The sequence below is a fragment of the Coccidioides immitis genome (assembly GCF_000149335.2).
Source record: "Coccidioides immitis RS genomic scaffold supercont3.2, whole genome shotgun sequence".
Taxonomy (NCBI): Eukaryota; Fungi; Ascomycota; class Eurotiomycetes; order Onygenales; family Onygenaceae; genus Coccidioides; species Coccidioides immitis.
The window spans coordinates 301,061-328,149 of NW_004504309.1; the positions used below are offsets into that span (position 1 = coordinate 301,061).

The following is a 27,089-nucleotide window of genomic DNA, read 5'->3' on the forward strand; positions in this document are numbered from 1 at the left end:
CCATGTAGCGGTCAGTCCGTACATAATTACATTATGTACGGAGAAATATGCTCTATTTCTCGCCACAGGCTTTTCTGTTATCTGAGTTAAATACGGCACCCACCGTGCTATATTTGGCATCTCTGTTCGTGGGAAACCGGGGCATTTTGATATGCCTGTGAACATCCCGGAACGGGAGACGGCATAGACTAATGTAGGTATGTCCACACATAATGTCCTAAAGTTTCCGGTGCTGAAATGAGAATCGGGCGTGCATGAAGTGTGGCGAATGCCCTGTCGAATTTCAAGTCCATTGTACTCCGTACAGGGCAGTCGCTCAGTGGGCTGAATTCTCGTGTCTAGTGGAGGAGCACGTCACAGTGCAGGCGGTAGGCGAGATTGCAACTGGCCTGGGTGGCCCCCGTACCCTGTTCTCTGTAGGTATGTAGGCATATTGTATACGGAAGATATGGAGGAAACGCAGCAGCTTCTCGACTGTCAGTTTGTCGGCGGCGATGACACGGCGTCTCGGTTAGAGCACAGGCCAAAGCGGCTGGTTGGTGGGACCTGCCAAGACTATTCTTGACACGTTCGGTACGGAGTAGGGCGTTATGTAATCCAGCCCGTTCTTCCACCCCGGCGGTGGCTGCAGGTCAACCTCAACCCAACCCCAGCGATGGGGAAAATGTCCGCCGTCCAGAAGCCAGGAAACAGGGAACATCCTCCCCATGGCACACCGTTTGCTTGTCTCAGACACTGCTGTTTCTATCCTTTGGAATCCTGGTTGCTTGTTTTAAGACATCGGATGGTGATTGGACACTCTCTGGTCAAAGTTTCTTCATTTGCAGGTTGAGTGGAGCGGATGCCGGGAATCAAAGGCGCAGGTTCGGAAAAGAGCAATGTGAACCAGCCCAGTACGAGGTCGACGGCTGTAGATCAGATCCGGTACGGGATACCACCTTGGTACCTGACTGATACTATGGACCGGCAGACTACCGCTCCGGCCAACCCATGCTGAGAGCATTGACGGCGTTGTGTCGGTATGGAATGCATTTTCACTTTTCCAGGCGATACGAGTCTTGTTTCTATCATCAACGATCATCCCTGCTGGCTACTGGAGCCTGAGAGTGGCCATTTCCCCAGAAGCTTTCCAAATTTAGGACAAGGGATCTAGAAAGCAAGCCAACATTCCAGAATGCGATCAGACTCCTCATTGCGGAACTAGAAACAGAAGAAACAAACAGGTTTTCTTTTTCTCCTTTTTTTTTTTTTTTGTCTCTCACTTTTGCAGTCGCATTTTGGGATTGCAGTCTTTCCCTGCATGTCATTGCGATCTCAAGTATCCTGGCGATCACTGTCGTTCGAACGGTCACAAACCAAAAAGCGATCAAACGACCAGCGTGAGGTTGGACACTTAACCACGGGTTTCCGCGTATCACCTCTCACCGCCGTGCAAGCTGAACGCTTATTCAATCCCTGCTCTGGGAACTCAGGCGCTATCGGTCTTTCCGGCTGTACGTATGCGCATACCTACAATCCCCTTCTCCTCAAGAACCGCATCGCGAACATCTCGTCCCCTCAAACCCACAAAAAGCCGCCAACTGTTCGATTATCCGAGCAAAAGCGAGACGTGGAAGCCCTCCTGACACTCGTCGCATGCTAATCTTTCCTAGGACTCGACATTTGTCAAAGGATAACTTTAGCACAACTGCTCAATCTCCTTCCCGTCTTTCGCGTATTGAATCCCCCACAGCTCCTCTCCTTTTCACATTCTTGGATAGATTCCGTTTAGCTGTGTGTTTAGACGTGCTATAAAAGCACTGGGTTACCAATTAATCCCCTGTGTAACAGCTTAATGTGAGTTTTTGCACCGAGTTGTGTCGGGCACTTTACTGAGCTTGATATCAGAGATAATCAACGAACTCCTCGCTATTAACGGATAGAAAATGGCGACGAAGACAGGTTCCGCTACCAATGCGACGGACCAAACCCATCTCGCCGGGTTGACGCCATGTATATTTCCTCGACTGGGTCCGAAGTCCCAGCATCACCGCACCAAGCGCCCCATGACTGCGCGCATAGTCCTGCAGGAACCGCGGAAACTTCAAGAGCTAGCCAAGTCTGGAAGCTCGGCCCTCTCGAACGCTTTGCGCGTTGCATGGGCGCTGGTACTTCGATGCTATACTGACTCGGAGGACGTCTGCTTCGCTTACCAGGAAACTGGTTCTGGAGCGGCGATCGGCGGCGATATGTCGATTGCTCGAGTAAAAGTGCATGATGATACAACATTGACCGAGTTGGTTGAAGACAAAAAAGGTGAGTGCATCATAAGCATTCCGTATCGCACTGATGTACCGTTCGGCAAGGCCGGCGCCGCAAAAGTGGCTGAAAAGCTGCTGTTTAATACGGCGCTGGTGCTTCGAACGCCCACTAATGTAGGAATGCCAACCGAGGCTGCGATAAATTCTCGACAGGGAAGCATAATGCTTCCGGAACAGGTAAGCGGGATTCTCTTCTTTCACAACTTTGTACGGTGTTATTGATAAAATCAGTGTCGAATTCGCGTCGTTGCTAAGCACTTCAACGGGATGATCACCATATTCTTGGAATGGTGGAGCTCCGAAATGACCATGGATCAGTCGATGGATGTCGCCAGCACATTTGACAAGATTCTTACTACAACGCTCAACTCTCCTCAAGTTCGCGTTGAAGAAGTTGATTTCTTCACCGACCGTCACTTGAAACGGGTCCTAAGCTGGAACAGCAAACCGTTGGAGAGAATAGATAAATGCATACACGAAGTTTTCCATGAACAGGCGCGCCAACGAGGCAACCACGAAGCCATACATGCTTGGGACGGACGTTTTACGTACGCTGAATTCGACGAAGTCACCTCCCGCTTAGCAAATCGCTTGATTCAGATGGGCGTAGGACCGGAAGTCCGAGTACCCTGCTGTTTTGAGAAATCGGTACGCTTTTTGCAGCCTCCCTTTTCTTTACTGTTCTTTCCTCTTCTAAAGGCTAACGGGGCCGTAGAAATGGTATCCTGTCGCAATATTTGCGGTAATGAAAGCTGGAGGCGCGTTTGTTCCTTTCGATCCATCGCATCCAATTCCACGTCTCCAGTCTCTAATCCAGAAACTTGGAGCACACATCTTGCTGTGCTCCGCAAATCACGCTGATCGCTTATCGGAGGGGATTTGCACTGTGACTCCGGTTGATCAGGGCCTTATCAATCGTCTTCCTCAACTTTCTGGGCCACCAACGTACGTCTCGCGTTGTAGGGCCGACAACGCCGCTTATTTGATATTCACATCGGGCTCCACTGGAGAACCAAAGGTAAGTTGTATACTGTTTTCACGGGTTACGATCCACATCTAACACTTAGCAAGGGTACCGTGATCGAGCATGCGTCGTATGTCTCCGGAGCGGACGCTCATGCCCCAGCCTTGGCCATTAGCGAGAATTCCCGTGCCCTGAACTTTGCGGCTCATACTTTCGACGCCAGCCTTGTCGAGATCCTCACTCCGCTGCTGGTCGGGGGAACGGTGTGCATACCGAGCGAGGAGGACCGGATGAATGACATTGTTGGAGTGATCAATAGGATGCGGGTTAACCTTGCGACGCTCACCCCCTCATTTATAAATTTCATCCCACCGGCCGAAGTCCCTGGTCTAAAAAGCTTGGTGTTGGCGGGCGAGGCAATGTCGCAGTCACATGTTGACGCTTGGTCGCACATCAACCTCATCAACGGCTACGGACCAACTGAATCCTCGGTATGCGCCGTCACGAATTCTCACATGACTGCTGACTCCGAACCGACAGACATCGGGTTTCCGATCGGCCTTCATTGCTGGGTTGTCAACCCTAGGGATCACAATCGGCTCGTCCCGCCCGGATGCGTCGGCGAATTGCTTCTCGAAGGGCCTAGCCTCGCGAGAGAATATCTCAACAACCCTGAAAAGACGGAGGACGCCTTCATCTGCGACCTTGCCTGGGCTAAAAGCGTAAATGGCAAGCCTAGGCGATTTTATAAAACGGGCGACCTTGTTCGCTACAACTCCTTTGAAGGTTCTTTAAACTATGCCGGGAGAAAAGATACCCAGATCAAATTTCATGGTCAGCGTATTGAGCTTGGTGAAATTGAACACCATATTGTCGCTGACCCAAATGTTAGCCATGGCCTGGTCCTGTTCCCAAAAAAGGGTTGCTGCAAGGGACGCATTGTTGCAGTGTTCACTCTCAGTTGTCTTGTCGGTGATCTCATGAATCCAACACCACTGAAACTAGTGTCCCATTCGCAGAAGAATGCAGCCGTTAAAGAAATGCGGCAGCGGCTAGCAGCCAATCTACCATCGTACATGGTCCCCACTATGTGGCTCTGCGTTGAAGCTTTTCCAATGTTGTCTTCCAGAAAATTAGACCGGAAGGCGATATCGACGTGGGTGGATGAAATTGATGGCGAACTTTTCCTACAAGTCGCAATGTCTGGCAAAGATGACGACGACGAACACGAAACCGAAGGGACCAAGCCCAACGAGGTAGAAGACAAGCTCAGGAGGGTCTGGGCTCGAGTGCTAAACCTTCCTGGAAACCGAATTGGCCTGAATCAGAGCTTCCTCAGCTTGGGAGGAGATTCCATTACGGCGATGACATGCGTGGGACAGTCCAAGAAGGTTGGCCTTGGGTTTACTTTCCAAGAGATCCTTCGTAGCAAGTCAATCAGGGAGCTTGCCCCCTGTGCAAGGACCACAATCCAGACTGTTGACTATCAGGAAGAAGTCGACCAAGAGTTCGATCTCACACCCATCCAGCAGTACCACTTCCAAGTTCGTGAGGAGAGTCAGGGCTATTTCAACCAAAGTTTCTTTTTGAAGCTCGCTCGACCAACATCAGAGGCCGTCCTTCGCCAGGCAGTCGAGGTCATCGTTGATCGCCATTCAATGCTCCGCGCCCGTTTTAGTAGACAAGATCCAAACGGGGAATGGAAGCAACGCATTACTTCCGATGTAGCCTCTTCCTATCGGCTTCGCACTCACCACATCAATTCGCGGGACGAGGCAGACGCAGCGATCGCCGATAGCCAGAGTTCAATGGACATTGAACATGGTCCATTGTTCACCGCCGATCTCTTCGACGTGGGCAAGGAAGAGCAGCTCCTTTCCATGGTCGGACATCATTTGGTTATCGATCTGGTCTCGTGGAGAGTAATTTTAGAGGATCTGGAAGAGTTATTGCTGAATCCTCACAATCCGTCGCTTGCATCCCCGTCCATTCCGTTCCAAACATGGTCCAAGCTTCAAATAGACCATTGCCAGGACCTTGACTTGTCGAAAGTTATCTCAGCCGGAGAGATTCCTGCCGGTAATTTCTCTTACTGGGACATTGACCCCCAGCTGAACACTTATGGTGCTGCTGCTTGCGAAGTGTTCGAAATGGATAGTCCGACTACTTCACTTTTGCTGACAAAATGCCATAACGCTATGCGTACCGAACCGGTTGATGTCTTGGTTGCTGTGCTCATTCATTCATTCGCGGAGACATTCCCTGACCGCGATGTCCCCGCTATCTATAATGAAGGCCACGGCCGTGAACCTTGGGACGACTCAATTGATATTTCTCATACAGTTGGATGGTTCACAACAGTGTATCCCGTTTTTGTCCCCACCTCAAGCTCAGATGACATCGCCAACACTGTGATGCGCGTCAAGGACATTCGTCATCGTGTCCCAGGCAACGGTCGACACTACTTCGCCTGCCGATTCCACACTAAAGAAGGCAAGGATAGATTTAGCCATCACGCTCCAATGGAGGTATCTTTCAACTACCTGGGCCAATATCAGCAATTGGAGCGGACGGATGCCCTGCTGCACCCGGTGGACGAGATGGCAGGTGAAGCTAGAGAGGCAGGAGGCTCAGCTGACTATGATAAAACCACACCGCGGTTTGGTCTCTTTGAAATCTCTGCCGTGGTCGCTGGTGGGAAACTCCGATTTGCCTTTACATTTAACCGGCACATGAAACACCAACCTGCTATCCGGAAATGGGTCTCTCGATGTCAGCGGAACTTAAGTCATATTGCCAGCGAATTCGTGACTATGGCTCCCCGGATAACACTCAGCGATTTCCCACTCTTGCCATTAACATACGATGATCTTAATTCCATGGTCACCGATAAATTACCGCAAATTGGCTTATCTAGTCTGAGTCAAGTGGAGGATGCTTTCCCATGTTCCCCAATGCAGCAAGGGCTGCTGATCAGCAGAAATAAAGACGGCGCATTCTATTCTGTTCACGTAACCTTTGAAGCTAAGCCTCAGGGTCGTAACCATGTGGATGCTGAGCGGCTTGCTTCTGCATGGTCGAAAGTGGTTGAACATCACCCAGCTCTTCGCACCGTGTTCGTCGAGGGTCTGACTTCTGACGGTCTTTTTAACCAATTAGTCCTTAAGAGCATCAAGCCCCAGCTACTTCGGCTGCGATGTAAGAGCGATAATGACGTACTTCCTACGCTACAGAACCAAAAGCCATATGGCTATGATGATGATAGCAAGCCTCCGCATCGGCTTACGATCTGCCAAACGTCGAATGGAAAGGTTTTCTGTCGCCTTGAGATGAGCCATGCCATTATGGACGGCATGTCAATCTCGATTATCTTCCGTGACCTTGCGTTGGCGTATACTGAAAACCTCGCCAAAGAGCCTGCCGTGTCCTATAGCGCTTTTATTGCTTACCTTCAAGAGCAGCCAACTGCCAAAGGAATTGAATTCTGGACTTCTTACCTCAAGGGCGTAGAGCCAAGTCACTTCCCCGCCCTGAACGACGGGATCACAGCTGAAAAGGTGCTCCGCACCCTACGACTTGACTACAAACAATTAGCGGACCTCCAGAACTTTTGCGATTCTAACGGACTTACACTTTCAAATGCGATCAATACTGCATGGGCGCTCACTTTACGGTCCTATCTCGGCTCTGAAGAAGCATGCTTTGGATACCTGTCTTCGGGACGTGATATTCCCGTGCCTGGCGTCGATAACGCTGTTGGACCTTTCATCAACATGCTTGCATGTCGAGTAAGTATGCCCAATGACCGTCCTCTCAGTAAAGTCCTCGACGCCGTCCAGCAAGATTACATGGACAGTCTGCCGCACAAGCACATTTCTCTTGCCGCGGTTCAACACGCATTGAAACTCTCTGACGTCGCTCTCTTCAATACCTGTGTCTCCTATCGCCGACTTCCGACAAATAGAAATACAGAACAACAGATGATTGAGTTTAGTGAATACTGCCCAATTCATGACCCAACGGAATATCCTGTCTCTTTGAATATTGAAGTTTCTGACATTGAAGTTTTTATCGACCTCGATTACTGGACGGATTCCATTTGCGAGCAGCAAGCAAGGAACATTGCTAACACTTTTATTCGATCCCTTGAAAACATAACCTACAACGCAAAACAGCTAGTCGCCCAACTAGATAATGTCAGTACACAAGATTATGAAAATATCTGGTCGTGGAACTGCAATATTCCGGAAACAATCAATGAGTGCGTGCACGAAGTGGTCAGGAAGCAGGCGAGAGCCCGTCCAGATGATCCTGCTATTTGCGCCTGGGATGGAGATTTCACCTATCGTCAACTTGACGAGATCTCAACACACCTGGCAAATTACTTTGCGGCCTTGGGCGTTGTCCCAGAATCGTTTGTCCCTATCTGCTTCGACAAGTCTGCTTGGACCATTATTTCCATGCTTGGTGTCTTGAAGGCGGGCGGTGCATGTGTGCCCCTGGACGCTACGCATCCCAAAAATACGCTTCAGTACAAGGTTATGGACTGTGATGCACAGATAGTAGTGGCATCGCCACAGAGGGCTTCCATGTTTGAAGACATGGTTCCATATGTCGTGGCAGTCAATTCTGATCTGATTGACGAGATCGCAGAATATGATGAGTTCTGCGGTATACCTTCGGAGCCCACGAACCCATGTTTCATTATCTTCACTTCGGGAAGTACAGGAAAGCCAAAGGGAGTCGTGTTGGAACATCGTTCAATTGTGTCGAGTGCCGAAGCTCACGGTTCTGCCCTGGGCCTTGGACCACAAAGCCGAGTCTTGCAATTCGCTGCCTACACTTTCGATAACAGTCTTGAAGAGATGTTTACTACGCTCATGCGTGGAGGCTGCGTCTGCGTCCCGTCGGAAGAAGACCGGTTCAACAACCTCGCTGGCGCTATCAACAAACTAAATGCAAACTTCATGGATCTCACTCCCACCGTTGCCTCCTTTATTCACCCTAGCGATGTCCCATCAATTAAGGCTATCGGAATTGGAGGTGAGGCTATGACAAAAGCAGTCAAGGATATTTGGTGTTCAATTCCGATCCACAATCAGTACGGACCTTCAGAGTGCTCAATTAACTGCACTCATAACCGTAATGCTGCAACGACCGATGTTTCCAATATTGGAAAAAGCGTTGGGAGTGTATCCTGGGTCGTTGATCCGTCCGACCACAATAAACTAGTGCCTATTGGTGCTGTTGGTGAGCTTCTTGTTGAGGGACCGATCGTCTCCCGTGGTTATCTCAACGACCCAGAAAAGACGGCCAAATCCTTTATCGAAAATCCATCTTGGGTTGAAAAGGACCCAGCTCCGCGTATCAATTCAATCAGGAGAATGTACAAGACCGGTGATTTGGTCAGATACGACAGCGATGGATCAATAGTTTATCTCGGCAGGAAAGATACCCAAGTCAAATTAAACGGGCAGCGCATCGAACTTGGAGAAATAGAATACTGTGTTAAAATCAACTTGCCAGAGTCTACTCAGTCAGCTGTTCAGCTAATTGTTACCGGTGGCGTTAAAACCCTTGCTGTCTTTTTATGTATGAAATCAAGTGGTTCGACAACGGCCCCTGACTCAGACAGCATTCTCCTTCCAATGGATGCAACCGTCGAGTCTACTGCAAGATCCCTCGAGTCAGCATTATTAGCGGTAATACCTGCATATATGGTCCCCGGAGCGTACATTCCTGTGTCAGAAATGCCACTCACCGCGTCCGGGAAACTCGACCGCCGGGCACTGTGCAATGCAGCCCAGTCCTTGTCCGATGAACAAGCATCTACTTACAGGCTTGGAGATTTTGGTGGGGGAAGAGCACCCGAAACCGAGACTGAAGCGATCCTGCAACAGTTATGGGCATCCGTTTTATCCAAGCCGACTTCTGTTATTGGAGCCGATGATAGCTTTTTCCGCCATGGTGGAGATTCAATCGGTGCTATGAAGCTCGTTACTGCTGCTCGAAGAAAAGGGCTTATACTTTCTGTCGCGAGCATTTTCCAGCATCCGAAGCTCTCTGAGATGGCTGCATCGTGTCAGGGTTCTGCTGAGAGTACAGAGTTGACTAATGGAATCACCATGATGCCAAACCCTATAAAGCCATTCTCTTTGCTTCCAAAGGATGTTGACATTAATGAACTTGTGAATGAAGTTTCGGATATATGTGACGTTTCAGCCAAGTCAGTTCAAGATATTTACCCTTGCACGTCTATACAAGGTGGTTTGGTTGCTTTGTCCAGCAAGCAACCCGGAGCGTACGTCGCTCAAAATATTTTCCGTTTGCCATCAAATGTCGATTTCCATAAATTTAGGAAGGCATGGCAGGCGGTAGCCGATGCGGAGGCAGTTCTTCGTACCCGGATTGTCTTTACAGAAACTTTGGGCTTCCTCCAGGCTGTTGTCGACGCGCCAATCGACTGGAACTCGGTAAGAACGATTCGAGATATTGCAAGTGAAGATCGTAATTTACCTCCGCATGATGGTGGAATACTTTGCAGGTATACTATCGTCGGCGAGCGTTCACAATCGCCACAATTTGTTTGGACCGTTCATCACGCTTTATATGACGGATGGAGCATACCCACTTTGCTAAACAGAGTGGCCGCCTGCTACCGCAATGCTGATTCGCTGGGGGTTGCTGTCGAGACTCCATTCTCACGGTTCCTTCAATATCTAAACGCCATCGACAAAAAGGCTTGCGACGATTTTTGGATGGCTCGACTAGAAGACCCAACATCGTCGCCATGGCCGCGACTCCCGAACTCCCATTACCAGGTCAAAGCACACGAGAAACTTTCCCAAGCTGTGAAACTTCCGCCGATGTCAGATAAGGAAATAACGGTCGCCTCGACTATTCGTGCGGCTTGGGCGTTAATTGCCTCTCTATACTCGAATTCCGACGACGTTATATTCGGGGAGATGCTGACTGGACGAGATGCCCCTGTTCCCGGCATTGAGGATATGATCGGCCCGACATTTACCTCAATTCCTTCTAGAGTCCGCATCAATCGTGGTCTTACTGTTGCTGAGTTCTTGAAGGATGTCCAAAATCAGTTCGTACAGGCTATGCCGTATCAATTTGCCGGGATCCAAAATATCAAGCGCCTTGGGTCCGATGCCGCTTTGGCGTGCGAATTCCAAAACCTTCTCACCATCACCCAGGATGCAGACGAAACCGCGGATGGTTTTTGGAATATGATCAGTTCTGGAGTAGAGGGAAGCGACTTCTTCTCCTATCTTTTGAACATCTCTTGCACAATTGCTAAGTCAGAAATTCGTATTGATACTCACTATGATGCTAGCGTTCTTCCGCAATGGCAAGTGGAACGAATTATAAACCAGCTGAGCACTCTGCTCAGGCGACTAGCGTCCAATGACTATTCAGAAACCAAGCTCGGCGATATGGACGTTATGAACTCTCAAGACATAGAGCTTATTGAAGAGTTGAATTCAACTGGAGCGGAGCTCTATGACAGATGCGTTCACGACATGTTTTATGATCGAGTCCGGACGGATCCCACTGCCCTGGCTCTTGACGCCTGGGATGGAACCTTCACATTTGAGGAGCTAGATGATGTCTCTACAAAACTAGCTCATCATTTGGTCGACTTGGGAGTTTGCGCCGATCCGGAGGTTTATGTTCCTCTATGCTTTGAAAAGTCGGCCTTTGCAGTGGTTTCCATGTTGGCAGTGATAAAGGCCGGAGGTGCCTTTGCTTTCCTGGACCCCACCCATCCAATTGTTCGACTTCAAGGAATTACAACTGATCTTGAAGCATCCATGGTCCTCTGTTCTTCCCGGCATAAATCAATTTGCGAGGATTTGGCACCGCAGACCTTAGTCGTCGACATGGCCTTACTCCGGACGTTGCCATCACGGTCGCAACTGCTACCTCAAGTTCCTACAGATAATGGAGCATATGTTATATTTACCTCTGGTACAACAGGAAAGCCGAAAGGAATTTTAGGTAAGAGTTTCTCACCTAGCAACCCTTCAATTCCCCACTAACGAATTGATCAGTTGAACATCGTAACGTCTGCTCCGGTGCCATGAGCCATGGTCCGGCAGTGTGCCTCAAACCTTATCGTCGCGCCCTTCAATTTTCGTCTTTCACTTTTGATGCTAGTATACTCGAAACGCTTACGGCCCTCATCATTGGAGCATGTGTTTGCATGCCAAATGATTTTGATCGTATAAACAACATAGAAGAATTTATCACTAAGATGAACATTGACTGGGCCGAATTCACTCCGTCCTTTGCTCGCGTTATATCACCTGAAGATGTTCCGACGCTCAAGACTCTCTCACTCGTCGGTGAAAGTCTGTCCGAGTCCGATGTTACCACCTGGGCTAATAGAGTCCAGCTTGTGAATGGCTATGGACCATCTGAGGCAACAGTACTCTCAACGGTCAAAAGCCAGATAACCACAAAGACAAACCCCGTTAACATTGGCCAAGCACTAGACCGCTGCTGGATTGTGGACCCGCAAAACCATGATAGGCTTGTTCCAGTTGGCGCCGTAGGTGAGCTCCTTGTGGAAGGTCCTACCGTTTCCCGATGCTATTTGAAGGACCCCGAAAAGACCGCTAGCGTATATATCAAAAACCCTAAGTGGGCGCAGCGCACTCAGTCTGGGGACAGAAGAATGTACAAAACCGGTGACCTTGTGAGGTATCACAACGACGGATCGATGGATATCATCTACATTGGCCGGAAAGACAACCAGGTTAAACTTCGTGGACAACGCCTTGAGATCGATGAAGTTGAACACCACCTTCGAGCGGATGACGCTGTTGTGAATTGCGTTGTAACTATCCCGAAAGGAGGCATTCATGCCAAACGGCTGGTGGCTGCAATCTTTTCGGAGGACGCTACCAGAGGTGACCCATCCACCAAACTCGAAATGATTCCTTTCGATGATGTAGCCCCGATGATGTCCGCTATTCAAGAACGTTTACGTCGTCTTCTACCGCCATATATGGTTCCAACAAAATGGGTATCTTTCAAATCGATGCCTATCATGCCCTCCGGGAAATTGAATCGACGGCAAATTATAAAATTCATTGAAGAAATGCAGAGAGACCATGCGAGAAAACCGCCCGTTCAGCAGGCTCGGGAAGTTGACGTGACCCCTGTGATCGACGTTGTCGAAGAACTTCGAAAAGCGTGTAGTCATGTACTCAAGATACCCTTGGACGAAGTTGAGCCCGAAACCTCGTCATTTTTACATTTGGTATGCTGATGTCGTGAGCTACGCTCTTATTTACTAGGTTATATAGCTAACATTCTTATCAGGGTGGTGACAGCATTTCTGCGATGCAAGTTATGGCACGATGCCGTTCCCAAGGTTTAACTGTGGCCGTGCAGGACATCATGCAAGCCAAATCAATAAACCAGCTGGCTACTCTAGTCAAACTCTCGAAGAAAAACATGAATGCTGAGAAATCTGAGAAGGCTGAAATGACTGGGAGGATCGAAAAGGCTGAGAAACCACAGATTAATAACAAAATTGAGAGCATTCCACAGTGTGATATCATCCTTGAACTCCAAAAGGTCTGGAGTCATGCCCTAAACCTGGCACTCGACGAGACTGAGCTCGACTGCTCGTTTTTGCATCTGGTAACAAGCCCGATCCTTATATTGACAAGATTGTATCTGATTTGCTAACATATTCTCAGGGAGGAGACAGTATTTCGGCCATGCAAGTGATGGCAAAATGTCGCTCGCAGGGTATTAAAATTACTGTCAAAGATATCATGCAAGCTAGATCAATTAGAGAACTCTCTACCCAAGTTACGTTCTCTGGTGGTAGGCGTCCCAGGGCTGAAGCGGAAGTTGAGATACCCCAAAAGTTAGAAGATACAAGGTCATTCAACCTGTCCCCCATTCAGCAACTTTACTTTGACTGCGTTGGGGACAACTGGAAACAGTTCAACCAAAGCGTCTTGATGCGCTTGACCTCGGAACGCAGTCCTGATGATATCGCTCGCGCTATCACTAAATTGGTTACAATCCACCCGATGCTACGAGCTCGCTTTGAGAAGAACGAAGCTGGAAATTGGCATCAATGGATTTCTGGTGACATTTTGACATCTTACCGTTTCCGTGCTCACAATGACGTCAAACCGAGCCAGGTGAAGTTGTTAATTGAAGACAGCCAGAAATGCCTTGATATCGAGAATGGACCCCTTTTTGCCGTTGACATGTTCGATCTACCTAAAAAAGAAAGCCAAATTTCTCTGGTTGCTCATCACCTTATTATCGATGTGATGTCTTGGCGCGTTATTCTCCAGGATCTCGAGGACGTGCTGGCCGGCACTGAACTTCAACTCCACACTTCCACTTCGTTCCAGGATTGGTGCAAGCTCCAAACAGAAAATGCCCAGAAAGAAACACCTGAAACAGTTCTCCCGGCCTCAGACGTGCCCACTGCTGACTTCGATTATTGGGGGATGTCAAACAAATCAAATTTGAACGGCGATATCCAAACAGAAGAAATTGAGCTTAGTGCAAGTTCCACGAAGCAGCTAGCAACGGCATGTCATGAGAATTTTGGAGCAGACACGGTCGATGTTATACTCGCTTCTATTCTTCTCTCATTCCATCGAGAATTTACGGACAGGAAAATACCCCCGCCGGTGTATAATGAAGGACATGGACGAGAACCCTGGAGCCCGGAGCTTGATCTTTCCTCTACCGTGGGGTGGTTTACCACAATGAGCCCAATATATCTGCCCTATGATGCCGAAACCTCTGGCGACCTTACTCTTTTGGACACCATCCTGTGGGTCAGAGACTTACGACGCCGCACTCCCGGCAAAGGCAGACCTTACTTTGCCTATCGATACTTAACGGATGATGGAGAAAAATATTTTGGAAAGCACTGGCCTATGGAGATCTGCTTTAATTACCTTGGCCAAATGCAGCAAAATGAGCAGAGTATCGCCATTCTTCAACCTGTCGGTGGTGCCGGAGGTCAATCCATCAACACACTCTCCGATATTGGAGCAGAAGTACCTCGGTTTTCCCTGATCGAAATATCAGCCGTTATCACTGATGGAACGCTGAAGGTATCCTTTGGCTTCAATAAACACATGAAACGGAAAAATGGAATCTTGAATTGGCTTTCTGGCTGCAATACCCTCCTTGAAGAAGCGGGAACTTTCAAGAAAATCAATACACAGAGCCCAAGAGAATTCCCTCTCCTTCCACTGGTATATGGCAGTCTTACTAAACTGCAAAAGCAAGTTCAGGAGTTAGGGATCTCTATTGACGAAGTGGAAGACGCGTATCCACCTTCTCCTATGCAGCAAGGGATTCTCATCAGTCAACTGAAGGATCCACAGAAATATTCGTTCCATTTTGCTTATGAAGTCAAGTCGAACAAGCGAAACCACCGAATTGATGGCCGTCGATTGGAAGCGGCATGGAAGGCTGTGGTTTCTCGGCACCCGTCTCTAAGAACAGTATTCATCAACAGCGTTAGCACCAAAGGTCTCATGGACCAAGTCGTCTTGAAGAAAGTTATGGCAAATACCCTATACCTCGAAGCGGAAACAGCAGAAAAAGCATTTGCAAGTGTTGAACCTTTTGACTGCAGTGAAAAGAGGCCCCCTCACAGATTTGCCGTCTGCCAAACCTTTGATGGTCGGGTGTTCTGTAAAGTTGATATCAGTCACGCAATCTCCGATGGCACATCTATGAGACTCATGATCCAAGACCTAACAGCTGCTTATGAGGCAACGTCAGCCATTGAACCAGGGCCGCTTTACAGTGAATTTATTCAATATCTGCAAAGAACCCCCAAGGAGGAAGCGTTAAAATACTGGAAGACTTATCTCTCTGGAATCGAACCATGTCTGCTACCATCGCTTGCTGAGGTTCCCATCCCTTCTAAAAGAGAGCCTAAAGACTATGTTTTAACAATCAACCGGGGATCTGAGCTACAGAAGTTCTGCAGGAAGCACGGATTAACGCCTGCGAACGTACTTCAGCTTATCTGGGGCTTGGTTCTCGTAGCATATACCGGTACGGATGAAGTTTGCTTCGGTGTAGTTTCGTCCGGAAGAAATGTCCCCGTTAATGGCATTCAAGAAGCTGTCGGCGCTTTTATCAACATGATCATCTTTCGCCTCAAGCTATCGAACAATACCTCGTTAGTTGACACTTTCCGGCAGCTGCAAACAGACTTCATGCGCAGCCTGGAGTATCAAAGCTGCTCACTTACAGAGGTACAACATGCACTTGGCTTCTCTGATACACCATTGTTCAATACCGCCTTCACATTCCAGAAAGGCTCGGATGCAGACTCCCCTACTCCTATGATCACATTCGAGCATTTCGATTCGACCGACCCCAATGAGTTTAATCTCTCTATCAACGTCAGTCTTATCGATTCATCCTTGCTCATTGGATTTGGCTACTGGACCGACACGATATCGGATGCACATGTTGTCAACATAGCAAAAACATTCGAGCATTTGTTGGATGAGCTCATCAACAATAATGGAGATGCTAGAGTAGTGGGAGATCTTGACTTGCTAGGCGAACATAGCTGCAAGCAAATTCGCACTTGGAATAGTCAACCCCCAAAGATTGTCAACAAGTGTATTCATGAGCTTATCCAACAGCAGGCCTTGCTTCGCCCGAGGACAACCAAGGCAGTCGAAGGCTGGGATGCATCTTTCACATATGCTGAATTGGATGCGATCGCATCCCGATTAGCAGGCCATCTCATCGGTTTTGGAGTCGGACCCGATGTTTATGTTCCCCTTTTCTTTGAAAAGTCGGCATGGTCTGTTGTTGCGCAGCTCGCCGTTCTTAAAGCTGGCGGAGCATTTGTACATGTTGATCCAACCCACCCCGAAAGCAGATTGCGCCTGCTTATCGAAGATGTTGGAGCGGATTTCATTGTCTGCTCTCCAAAGTACCGTGAAAAGGCATCTAAGGTCACAAAAACCATATTCGTACTCGACCCTCAAGATGTTCGGAAGCTTCCTAATACCCAAGCAACTCCTCCTACCCCTCCTCGGCCCTCTAATGCAGCTTACATCATTTTCACTTCCGGGACCACAGGCCGTCCAAAGGGGACAGTCATTGAACACGGAGCAATCTGTACGAGCTCCCTCGCTCACGGCGAGGCGTTTTTGATGAACGGTTCCTCTCGAGTATTCCAATTCGCTTCGTACACCTTCGACGCCTCAGTCATTGAAATTACCACGTGTTTGATCATGGGTGGCTGCGTCTGTGTGCCTAGTGACGAGGAACGAATGAACGATATCGCCAACGCCATGACAAAATATAGGGCGAACTGGGTGTTCCTGACTCCATCTGTTTTGAGTACCATAAAACCTGGTCAAGTTCCAACTCTGAAGGTCATTGCGGTAGGCGGAGAACCCATGCCAGAAAAGATCATAGAAGAATGGAAAGGTGGTCCAGCGATAATCAACACTTACGGCCCAACCGAAAACTCCGCCATCTCCTCTGCGAGTCCCAAAGTTGATACTAATGGAGTTACTGTCGACAAGGATCGATTAAATATTGGACCGGCCGTTGGATGTAGAGCCTGGGTAGTTGACCCCAACAACTACAATCGTCTCGTCCCAGTGGGTGCAGTAGGAGAACTTCTATTAGAGGGTCGCACTGTTGGTAGAGGATACCTTAATAACCCACAGAAAACAGCGGAAGTGTTTCTCGATAGGCCCGAATTTACCGAAGATCGTCGATTAAGAGATCTAATCCCTCGTCAATGTCGGATGTACCGGACCGGTGATCTAGTCAGGTGGAATCCTAATGGTACTATCAACTTTATCTCGAGAAAAGACACGCAGATTAAGCTAAATGGCCAACGAGTCGAGCTTGGTGAAATTGAGCACCAGTGTATAGCCAACCTTCCAGAGAAAACACAGGCCGCTGTCGACTTGGTTGTACCATCAGATTCCAGCAAAAAAACCCTTACCGTGTTTTTCACTGTTTCGTTTTCGGATGTCGATAAATCCATTTTGACCAAAGCTGATGGTTCCAGCTGTGATGAACTTCTGATCCCAATGGACGATACCATCAGATCTGTGGCAAAGTCACTGGAGACGGGCTTGGGAGCCTGCGTGCCCTCGTATATGATCCCACGTCTTTTCATTCCCGTTTCCAGGCTTCCTTGGACTTCATCTGGTAAGCTTGATCGTAACCGCCTCCGAAATATGGTCCAGGATTTGTCGAAAGAGTCCGTTCGCTTGTACCGGCCAAAAGCGCAAAATAACAAACCTGCTTCAACGTCTAGCATAGAGAAAAAACTTCAAGCCTTGTGGGAGAAAATTCTCAACCTGCCACCTGGTTCTGTGAGCGCCACAGATAGTTTTTTCAAGCTTGGAGGAGATTCGTTAACCGCCATGCAACTAGCTGGAAGTGCACGCGCACAGGGTATGTCGCTGACATTCTCCAACATTTTCAAGTTCCCGATATTATCGGACATGGTTAGCAGTTGTGGCGTTTTGAAGAAGACAGAGGCTCCATCCCAACTGAAGCCGTTCAGTCTGTTACCTAAACCAGAACTAGTCGAAGATGTAAAACAGGAAGCAGCTGAACTTTGCCGCGTGAGCGAAAGCGACATCCATGACATTTATCCTGCGAGCTCACTTCAGGAAGGATTTATCACACTCGCGATAAAGCAGCCTGGTGCATACATAGCGCAAAGTATATTCCGCCTTGATGCTGCTGTTGATATCCCCAGATTTAAGGCTGCCTGGCAAACAGTTGTGAATGATTTGGACATGCTAAGGACCCGTATTGTTCACACTGCATCGTCTGATTTTCTTCAAGTGGTTCTCAAGAAGGAGACGTTCGCGTGGGGTTCCTCCTCCAGTTTGGAATCAATTTCCGATGAAGCTACCCAACTACCAGCGCATAATGGCGGGCAATTAGCGAGGTTCTCGCTCGTCGATGATAGAAAATTGGGTTCGCGATTCTTTGTTTTGTCTATGAGTCACGCTCTTTATGACGGATGGAGCCTTCCACTCATGCTGAAGAGAGTCGAAAACGCATACTTCGGTCGGGTTTCGCCCCCGCAGCAAGCCTCCTATTCCAGATTCGTTCAATACTTGAAAAATGCAGACCTCGATGCGTCGGATAAGTTCTGGAGATCCAAGCTGGCTGGAATTTCTTCCGATAAATTCCCCCAAGTTCCACTTTCAGCTGGCGATAAACCCTTGGCAACACGGACTATCTCAAGCCGTACAAATATCCCCACTCAACAATCTGGCGATGTGACACTACCAACTATTATCAGAGCCGCTTGGGCTCTAGTTGTTGGCAGCCATACCGGAACCGACGACGTCTGCTTCGGCGAGACCCTGACCGGACGGAACATCAATGTTCCCTTCATCACCGAGATCGTCGGCCCAACGCTCACGACGGTTCCAACAAGGATTCAAATAGATCGAAAGGAGACACTTGCAAACTACTTGCAAAAGGTACAGCAGGAGAGCGCAGATGTAGTGCCACATCAACATGTCGGTTTGCAGCGTATCAACAGACTAGACGGCGACACTGCAGTTGCGTGTGATTTCCAAAACCTTTTGGTCGTCCAAACGTCCCACGAGAAAATCCAGGAAGATTTCTGGGATTTCCAAGATCTCGACAATTTTCAGAACTTCTTAACGTACCCCCTCGCCGTTGAATGCAACATTGGAGACAGCTACGTGGACATAACTGCTTACCACAACGAGAATGCAATAAACAGCTGGCAAATGCAGCGGATTTTAGACCAGTTTAGCTCTGTCATTCAACAAATCGTCGAGGCCTCGGAAACCAACAAAGTGAAGGTAAACGATATTGAAGTTTTTAGCGAAAAGGACAAAGAGACAGTTGCCTGGTGGAACCGTCGCAAGCCGTTAGCCCTCAATGAATGCATCCACGATTTATTCACCAGGAAAGCAGAGTCTCAGCCGTCTTCTCCCGCCGTTTGCGATGCTGAAGTTGAGCTTACCTACGAAGAACTTCGAAGCCATGCCTCGCGGCTCGCTTTACATCTAATCTCCATCGGTGTTGGACCCGAAGTACTCGTTCCGATTTGTCTCGATAAGTCTGTTTGGGTAGTTGTGACGCTCATGGCTGTGCTTATGGCCGGGGGAGCTTTCGTTGCCCTAGATCCATTGCATCCTACTTCCCGCCACAAAGAGATTATTATAGAAACGCATGCCGAGATAGTGCTCTGCTCACCAAAATACCGGGAGCGCTTTGTCGATTTTGTGAAGCACGTTATGGCCGTTGATAGGAGATCTATTACCAACCTACCTCGCGGTGACTATGGCAGGCTTTCTGGTCGAGCAAATCCTGAGAATACAGCGTATGTTGTTTTCACGTCTGGTAGCACTGGCCGAGCCAAGGGGGTAGTTATCGAGCATAAGGCTTTCTGCAGCAGCTCTGCGGCGTTCGCACCTGCCACACTCATGGATTCTCGCTCACGCACTCTTCAGTTTGCGTCTCTTTCATTCGATGCAGCGGTTATGGATATCCTAACACCTCTCTCTTTGGGCGGCTGCGTTTGTGTGCCCACTGAAGAGGAGAGACTCAAGGATATTGCGGGAGCAATCCGTAGAATGCGTGTGACTTGGGCTTGTCTAACGCCATCAGTCACGAACATTATTGATCCAGCCAACGTTCCCTCTATAAAAACGCTGGTTTGTGGTGGCGAAACACTCTTTCCCGAAGTCATTCTGAAATGGGGAGACAAGGTTAACTTGATAAACGCATACGGGCCTTCGGAATGCGCAGTGGTTTCAACGACTAATCAAAACGTATGTCTTCAAAACCCTTCTTCTATCGGTGTCTCAATTGCGGCTACCACAGCTTGGGTCCTGGATCCAGTCGATCATGACCGACTCGCTCCGTTGGGAGGGGTAGGTGAATTGGCGCTGAGTGGCTCGACTCTTGCGAGGGAATACCTTAACAACCCCGAGAAAACTAGCGAGGCTTTTGTTGAGGATCTGGCATGGGCGGTACGGTTTAGTGGTGTGGTGCCAGTTCGCAGGATCTACAAAACCGGTGACCTCGTGAGATATAATCCCGATGGCTCCCTTGAGTTTATTGGCCGCAAAGACAATCAAGTCAAGCTCCACGGCCAGCGGATGGAGCTTGGGGAGATCGAACATCGACTATATATCGATCGTCGGATCAAACATGCCGTTGTCCTTATGCCCAACTCTGGTCTATGCAAAGGACGACTCGTGGCTATAGTTTCGCTCCGCAGCCTACCGTCCGAAGCTTCAGGTATATCCGGTGGTGATCTTGAACTTGTCAACGAGAGACAATTGTTTGACGAAGTTTGCTCTCAACTGAATGAGGTTCAAGATAATCTTTCGAACCAACTTCCTCCGTTCATGATTCCACAAACTTGGGTTGTTGTGCATGCTATTCCATTGTTAGCCTCAGGGAAGATTGATAGGAAAAAGGCTATCGCCTGGATTGAGAATATCGACGAAAAAGCCTATGAGCAAATCATGGGCGCAAACGAGGTGGACGGCAATGAAGTACAGGCAAGTGACGCAGCCAAAGTCGTACAGAAAGTCTGGTCGACGGTTCTCAATATTCCTCTCAGCAAAATCAGGTTAAACCAATCCTTTATGAGCCTAGGTAGGTAGCCAACACATCCTTTATGCATACATATCCGCTGACCAATCGCAATATAGGAGGTGATAGTATAGCAGCAATGAGCGTTATGTCCCGGTGCAGACGAGAAGGAATCAATCTTTCGTTTCACGATATCCTCCGCTGCAAGTCGATCATGTCCCTCGTGGAGCGCGTTACCTCTACAGCTAATACTGTTCAGAAAGACGAAGTAATCAACGTGCCGTTTAGTCTCTCTCCCATTCAAAAACTGTACTTTGAGTCTTCCAACGTCTATACAGGCAGTGGGCGCTTTAACCAAAGTTTCTCATTACGGATTACGAAGCAAGTCCATCCAGTCGACGTGAGACAGGCGATTGAAGCAATCGTCAGTAAACATTCAATGCTTCGAGCTCGATTTAGCCAGGATGCACTCGGTATTTGGCAACAAAGGATTACCAATGTAAGTCACATTTAACCCTTCATTAGTACAGCTTATTCTAATTGAGGCAGGATCTCGGCACGTCTTATCGTTATCGCACCCATAATATAGCCGGGACCCACCAGATTCCGTCAATTATTTCAGAGAGTCAAATATGTTTGGATATTGAAAACGGCCCAATTTTTGCTGCTGACCTATTTAACTGTCGGAATGATTGTCAAATGCTATTCCTTGCTGCTCACCATTTATGTGTTGACATGGTTTCGTGGCGCATTATGCTCCAGGACCTCCAGGACTATCTTGAAACCGGCTCGCTTTCGGCCGATAAGCCTCTCCCTTTCCAAGTATGGTGTTCTATGCAAGCCGAACATCGCCAGAAACATACATCGAGAAAACTACTTCCATTCGACGTCCAGCCTTCGAACTTTACATACTGGGGAATGGAAGGAAAGAAGCCAAGTTACAAAAACGCAGAGCAACTAACTTTCATTGTGGATGAAAAAATTACCAACTTGGCGCTTGTTGACTGCCACAAAGCGTTTCAAACTGATCCTGTTGATTTGTTTCTTACTGTCATTGGACACTCCTTCGGGCGCGTATTCCGAGATAGGGAAGTCCCTACACTATTCAATGAAGGGCACGGACGTGAGCCCTGGGATGCGTCCCTAGATATTTCCCGGACCGTGGGTTGGTTTACTACAATCTGCCCAATATCAGTTCCTGTTAATTCTGGTAAGTATTTATTTGGTTTTATGCGTTTTTGGTGGAGTTGTGCTGACATGGCACAGGTGCAAATGATAAATATGGCGCCCTAGAGACGTTGCGAAGGACGAAGGACATCAGGCACAGCATTCCGGACAACGGCCGGTTGTATTTCGCGGAAAGATTCCTCTCTTCTAGGAGGGTTGCCACTACTGATATTCCAATGGAGATACTATTCAACTATCTCGGTCGAATGCAGCAACTAGAACGGGATGATTCGCTCCTTCAACAGGCCGATTTCGTATCTATCGAGCATGATATTTTCGCAACAAGCGACGTCGGCCCAAATACCCCGAGACTTGCTCTTTTTGAAATCACTGCCGTTGTCCAAGAGGAGAAGATTCAATTCTCCTTCATGTTCGACAAGAGCATGGCTCGCACTAACGATATCCGTCGCTGGGTAGCGGAGTGTAAAAACACCCTTGAAGAAACCGTTATACGCCTCGCCCAGACCTCACCAGAGCCCACTCTCAGTGATTATCCTTTGCTTCCACTTTCATATGAGGGCCTCAAGAAACTTATTAAAATCACCTATCCCAAGGCTGGAATCAAACACTGCAACGAGGTGGAGGACATCTATCCATGTTCACCAATGCAGGAGGGAATCTTGCTCAGCCAACTCAGGAATTCAGATGCCTATTTGGTTAATTGTATATTCGAAGCCAAGTCCAAACAATCTCACCGGCGAGTGGATACTGAAAAACTTGCACATTCCTGGGAGCGAGTCGTTAGTCGGCACGCAGCATTGAGAACAGTCTTTGTTGATAGCCTGTGCAAGGGAAGTACTTTTGACCAGCTTGTTGTGAAAAGTGTTGATAGTGGCATTATATTTGTCCATTGCCATGACTCTGAGGCCATTGATAAACTGAACAACATCAAACTAAAGGACACCAACTTGAAGAAACGTCCCAAATTGCCACATCAGTTCATTATCTGCACCACAAATAGCGGACGAGTTCTCATCAAGCTTGAGATTAACCACGCCATTATTGACGGAGGGTCAGTGGGTATCATGATGGCCGATTTGATCGCTGCCTATGAGGACCGTCTCCCAGATGGTTCTGGGCCCCTATTTAGCGACTACATCCGGTTCATCAGACAACAATCTCCCGAACAAGAAATTCACTTCTGGAAGAATTATTTGGAAGGAATTCAGCCATGCCATATACCCAAACATAGCAATCAAAGGAAGCCTCAACGATGCTTATCTGCAGTTGAGATGGAATTTAACCGGTTTCCTGAACTGCATCAGATGTGCGAAAAGCTTGGGGTGACTTTGGCAAATGTGATGCATACCGCTTGGGCCTTTGTACTAAGAAGCTACACGCATTCAGATGATGTCTGTTTCGGGTATATCTCTGCCGGCCGAGACGTTCCTGTCGACGGAATTCAAGATGCCGTTGGGGCTTTTATCAACATGCTCTGCTGCCGTGTCCTATTCTCTTCCTCTTCATCGACTGAAGATGTTCTTCGTAAAGTACACGACGACTACCTTGCCAGTCTGCCTCACCAACGATGTTCCCTTGCCCAAGTACAGCATGAACTTGGATTGGCTGGTAAAGCACTGTATAACACTGCTTTGTCAATTCAAAATCACAGCCGATCAAGCGATGCCGCCGAGGAGGATTTGATGTTTGAAACCCTTTCCGCCCATGACCCTAGCGAGGTAAGACAGCAATACGAACCGTAAACATATCATTTAGCTGACTTATTGATGTAGTATGTCATTACTGTTAACGTTGAAACCGCGAAAAACGACGAAAAAGTGGTGCTGAGATATTGGAGCGACGCAATTCCAGATTTTGAGGCTAAGAAATATGCAAGTTCAATGGCTGAAATCTTGACAAAATTCCTCGACCAGCCTAGACAAAAGGTTGCAACTCGTGACCCAGCCATAAAACCAAGTCTAGAGATATCGCCATCCGAAGACCAGGAAAGGTCGGATTCGCCCGCCAAGCAAGAGAGCGAACGATTCTATGAACAGAGCGTGGCTGGAAGCTCCGCTGATTTGACGAAGGTCGTGGATTCCTGTGTGCGCGAGGTCATCCAACAAATGTTGGAGAATGGCACCTTGAAAAGCAACCCGAGTGTCAATATGGCTGATCTGGTTGACCGCAAAATATCCGAGATACTGGGCCAGAATCAAGCATTAATCAAGCCAGTACCTGGAAGCAGCCATGGTACCTTCTCACCATATCGAAAGAAGGCGGGGTTGGATCTTCCTTCTACCTCCTCAGATTCCTACGAAGTTCTGGATTACAACCCGAAAGACGATCCCGACACTCATTCCATGGCCGCACAAATCCGACGAAGAGGTCGTTCAGCTGTTATAGAAAAGAAGCTTCTTTCTCTGTGGAGTTCTATGCTGGAGATGGATGAGGATGCAATTGCTCCTGACGATAACTTTTTCGAATTAGGGGGTGACAGTCTTACAGCTATGAAGCTTGTTGGAGCTGCCCGTGAAGATGGTCTTGCGTTGACCGTTGCTGACGTATTCCGCAACCCTGTCTTTGAAGATATGGTCACAATGATTCGAGTCGCAAGTTTGATGACTGCGTACGAGGATGGAGATGGAGATGGAGATGGAGATGCTAATAGCAACGGGGATTTGTCATCTTATCATCGAACAGTCCCCGTACTACGGTCGGCAGCAAAGAGCGAACTATATCAGCGATTCTCCCTGGTCAAGGCTACTAACATCGATGCCTTCCTTCAAAGCAATATCTGTCCGAAGGTCGGTGTCTTCAAAGGAGGTATTGCTGATGTTCTACCGGTCACAGATTTCCAAGGCTTAGCAATTACGGGATCGCTGCTAGAGTCTAAGTGGATGCTTAACTACTTTTTCTTTGATGGAAACGGTCCTTTAGACCTAAAGCAGTTGAAGCTAAGTGCTTTCAGACTTGTCAACTCGATCGATGTTCTCCGTACCGTTTTCCTTCCACATGGCGACCGCTTCCTGCAAGTGGTACTTCGCAAAATGCGACCAGATTTCTTTGTGTACGAAACTGAGTCAAACATGGATGAGTTCACGGCCATGCTACAGCAGCGCGACCGGGATCAAGGACCCCGCCTTGGAGAACCTTTCTTCAATTTTATAGTGGTGAAACGGAAGGATTCTGACCATCATCGGATTATCATCCGCATCTCCCATGCTCAGTACGACGGCGTCTGTCTTCCAAAGATATTTTTGGCCCTTCAATCAGCATATCAGGACGAACCCCTGCCACCTATGTCGTCATTTGCTAATTACGTCCGCAGCACTGCAAGTACCATCACGTCAGATCACTATCAACACTGGAGGGCGCTTCTCAAAGGGTCCCGCATGACGGAAATTGTACGAAGGCATGGGCCTAATTATCGAAGATCTGCTGGCGCGACGACTCAGCTCAAGCAAACCATCCTGTTGCCCCCAATCGCACATGGAAGCATCACTACTGCGACCGTTGTCAAATCTGCATGGGCATTGGTACTTGCCCAACTTACTGGCCGCTCAGATGTTGTGTTCGGTCATACGATTAGTGGTAGGAATGCCACAGTTCCAGGAGTTGAAAGTACGGTTGGACCATGCTTGAATATAGTACCTGTCCGGGTAAGATTTTGCGAAGGATGGACAGCGCTAGACCTGCTCCGTTTTGTGCAAGACCAGCAAGTTTCCAACATGCCTTATGAAGCACTTGGGTTCCGTGAAATTTCGAAACACTGTACAGAATGGCCAGACTGGACAAACTACACTACAGTTGTTCAGCACCAGAACGTTAGTTACGGCAGTGAGATGGAACTGGGAGGAAACACATATAAGATTGGAGGTGTTGGCGCAGATGAGGACTTTTCCGATTTCTCAGTTATATCGACTCCAAAGGGTTCGGATAGATGCGAGATCAGTCTCTCCTTCTCCCAGAACGGCGATATCACTCCAATTTTTGCGCAGAAAGTCCTTAACATGCTCTGTAACATCGCCTCTAACTTTACAGCCGAGCCAAACTCCGCTCTAATGTCACCTACAGAACTTGGCGAGCTACCTCCACAAGTTATCGACGAAACAGGTCGACAAAACGACAACTACTTTGTATCCTCTCAGCTCCAGGGGCTTAGCCGGGCTGATCTCCTTGTGCTATCTGATGTTCTCAGTCGCAGCTGGCGTCAAGTACTTGGAGATGACAACACAAATGGCCTGAACCTTGAATCGTCTTTCTTCGATCTCAACGGAGACATCATGGGCTTGGCTCAGGTGTCTTGGCTCCTAGAGCAAGAAGGCTTCAAGGTGCGAATTGAAGATCTCATTGACCACCCAACAATGCTAGGCCAAATGGCTGCCATGTGCTCCTCGAAGGTGGAGCAATCGAAAATGACGTTCATGGATGAGGAAAGCTCTATTCCTGCCACTCCGACGACCCCAAAGTCCGAGAAAAAGTCATGGTTAAAGGCTATGAACATGGCCCGGAAGATTGTTAAGCGAAATACTCGGTCGTCCTAAAAAAAAACAAAAAAAATACACATATATATATTAATGGCTAAGTTGACAATGTGGCTCATCTTCGATCTTTTGTTTCTGTCGATATTTTGTTTATCTATGTTAAGATCAATCATTTCTTTTTATCTTTTAACAGACATAATCCCTTGAGCATAGAGAGCTCTGAATCATTTGTACATAGTCTAGAAAGGTTCAGAATTTATATTCTTTATTTTTATTTTTATTTTATTTCTTTTAAAGCTTGTACTTTGTAGTAGCTATCAATTTCACTTTTAGGTCAATGAATAGGTTCCACCTCTAGATGGAATGTACAAGAAACATATGTACCATGTGGATATATTCTTTGCAGCACAGACGATCGAACCCGATTCGACCATGCAGCTAACTTTCTAGACAAGTCTTCTCAGCTCATTAGAGTACATGTCGATGGCACCACGGCTGGAGAATCTACAAACCAGGCTTTACAGAGACAAAAACGTTTCCCCATAAGGGAAGCAAGATTTG

The 27,089-nt window shown here is 48.0% G+C and overlaps 2 protein-coding genes across 2 annotated transcripts; both read left to right on the top strand.

Moving 5' to 3' along the window:
* Positions 1-448: 448 nt before the first annotated feature.
* On the top strand, positions 449-1,642 carry CIMG_09751 (uncharacterized protein; the record flags this gene model as incomplete). The annotated part of the gene is made up of 5 exons (XM_001240129.2): positions 449-539; positions 632-893; positions 971-1,019; positions 1,140-1,223; positions 1,271-1,642. The coding sequence occupies 5 exons, from the start codon at positions 449-451 to the stop codon at positions 1,640-1,642; spliced, it is 858 nt and encodes a 285-aa protein (XP_001240130.2).
* Positions 1,643-1,925: 283 nt separating this feature from the next.
* On the top strand, positions 1,926-26,802 carry CIMG_09750 (amino acid adenylation domain-containing protein; the record flags this gene model as incomplete). The annotated part of the gene is made up of 11 exons (XM_001240128.2): positions 1,926-2,477; positions 2,532-2,948; positions 3,016-3,318; positions 3,372-11,277; positions 11,331-12,544; positions 12,607-12,930; positions 12,990-20,937; positions 20,994-21,373; positions 21,424-22,084; positions 22,141-23,780; positions 23,835-26,802. 11 exons carry the CDS (start codon positions 1,926-1,928, stop codon positions 26,586-26,588), a joined length of 24,099 nt encoding a protein of 8,032 aa, XP_001240129.2. The 3' UTR covers positions 26,589-26,802.
* Between the last annotated feature and the right edge of the window lie 287 nt (positions 26,803-27,089).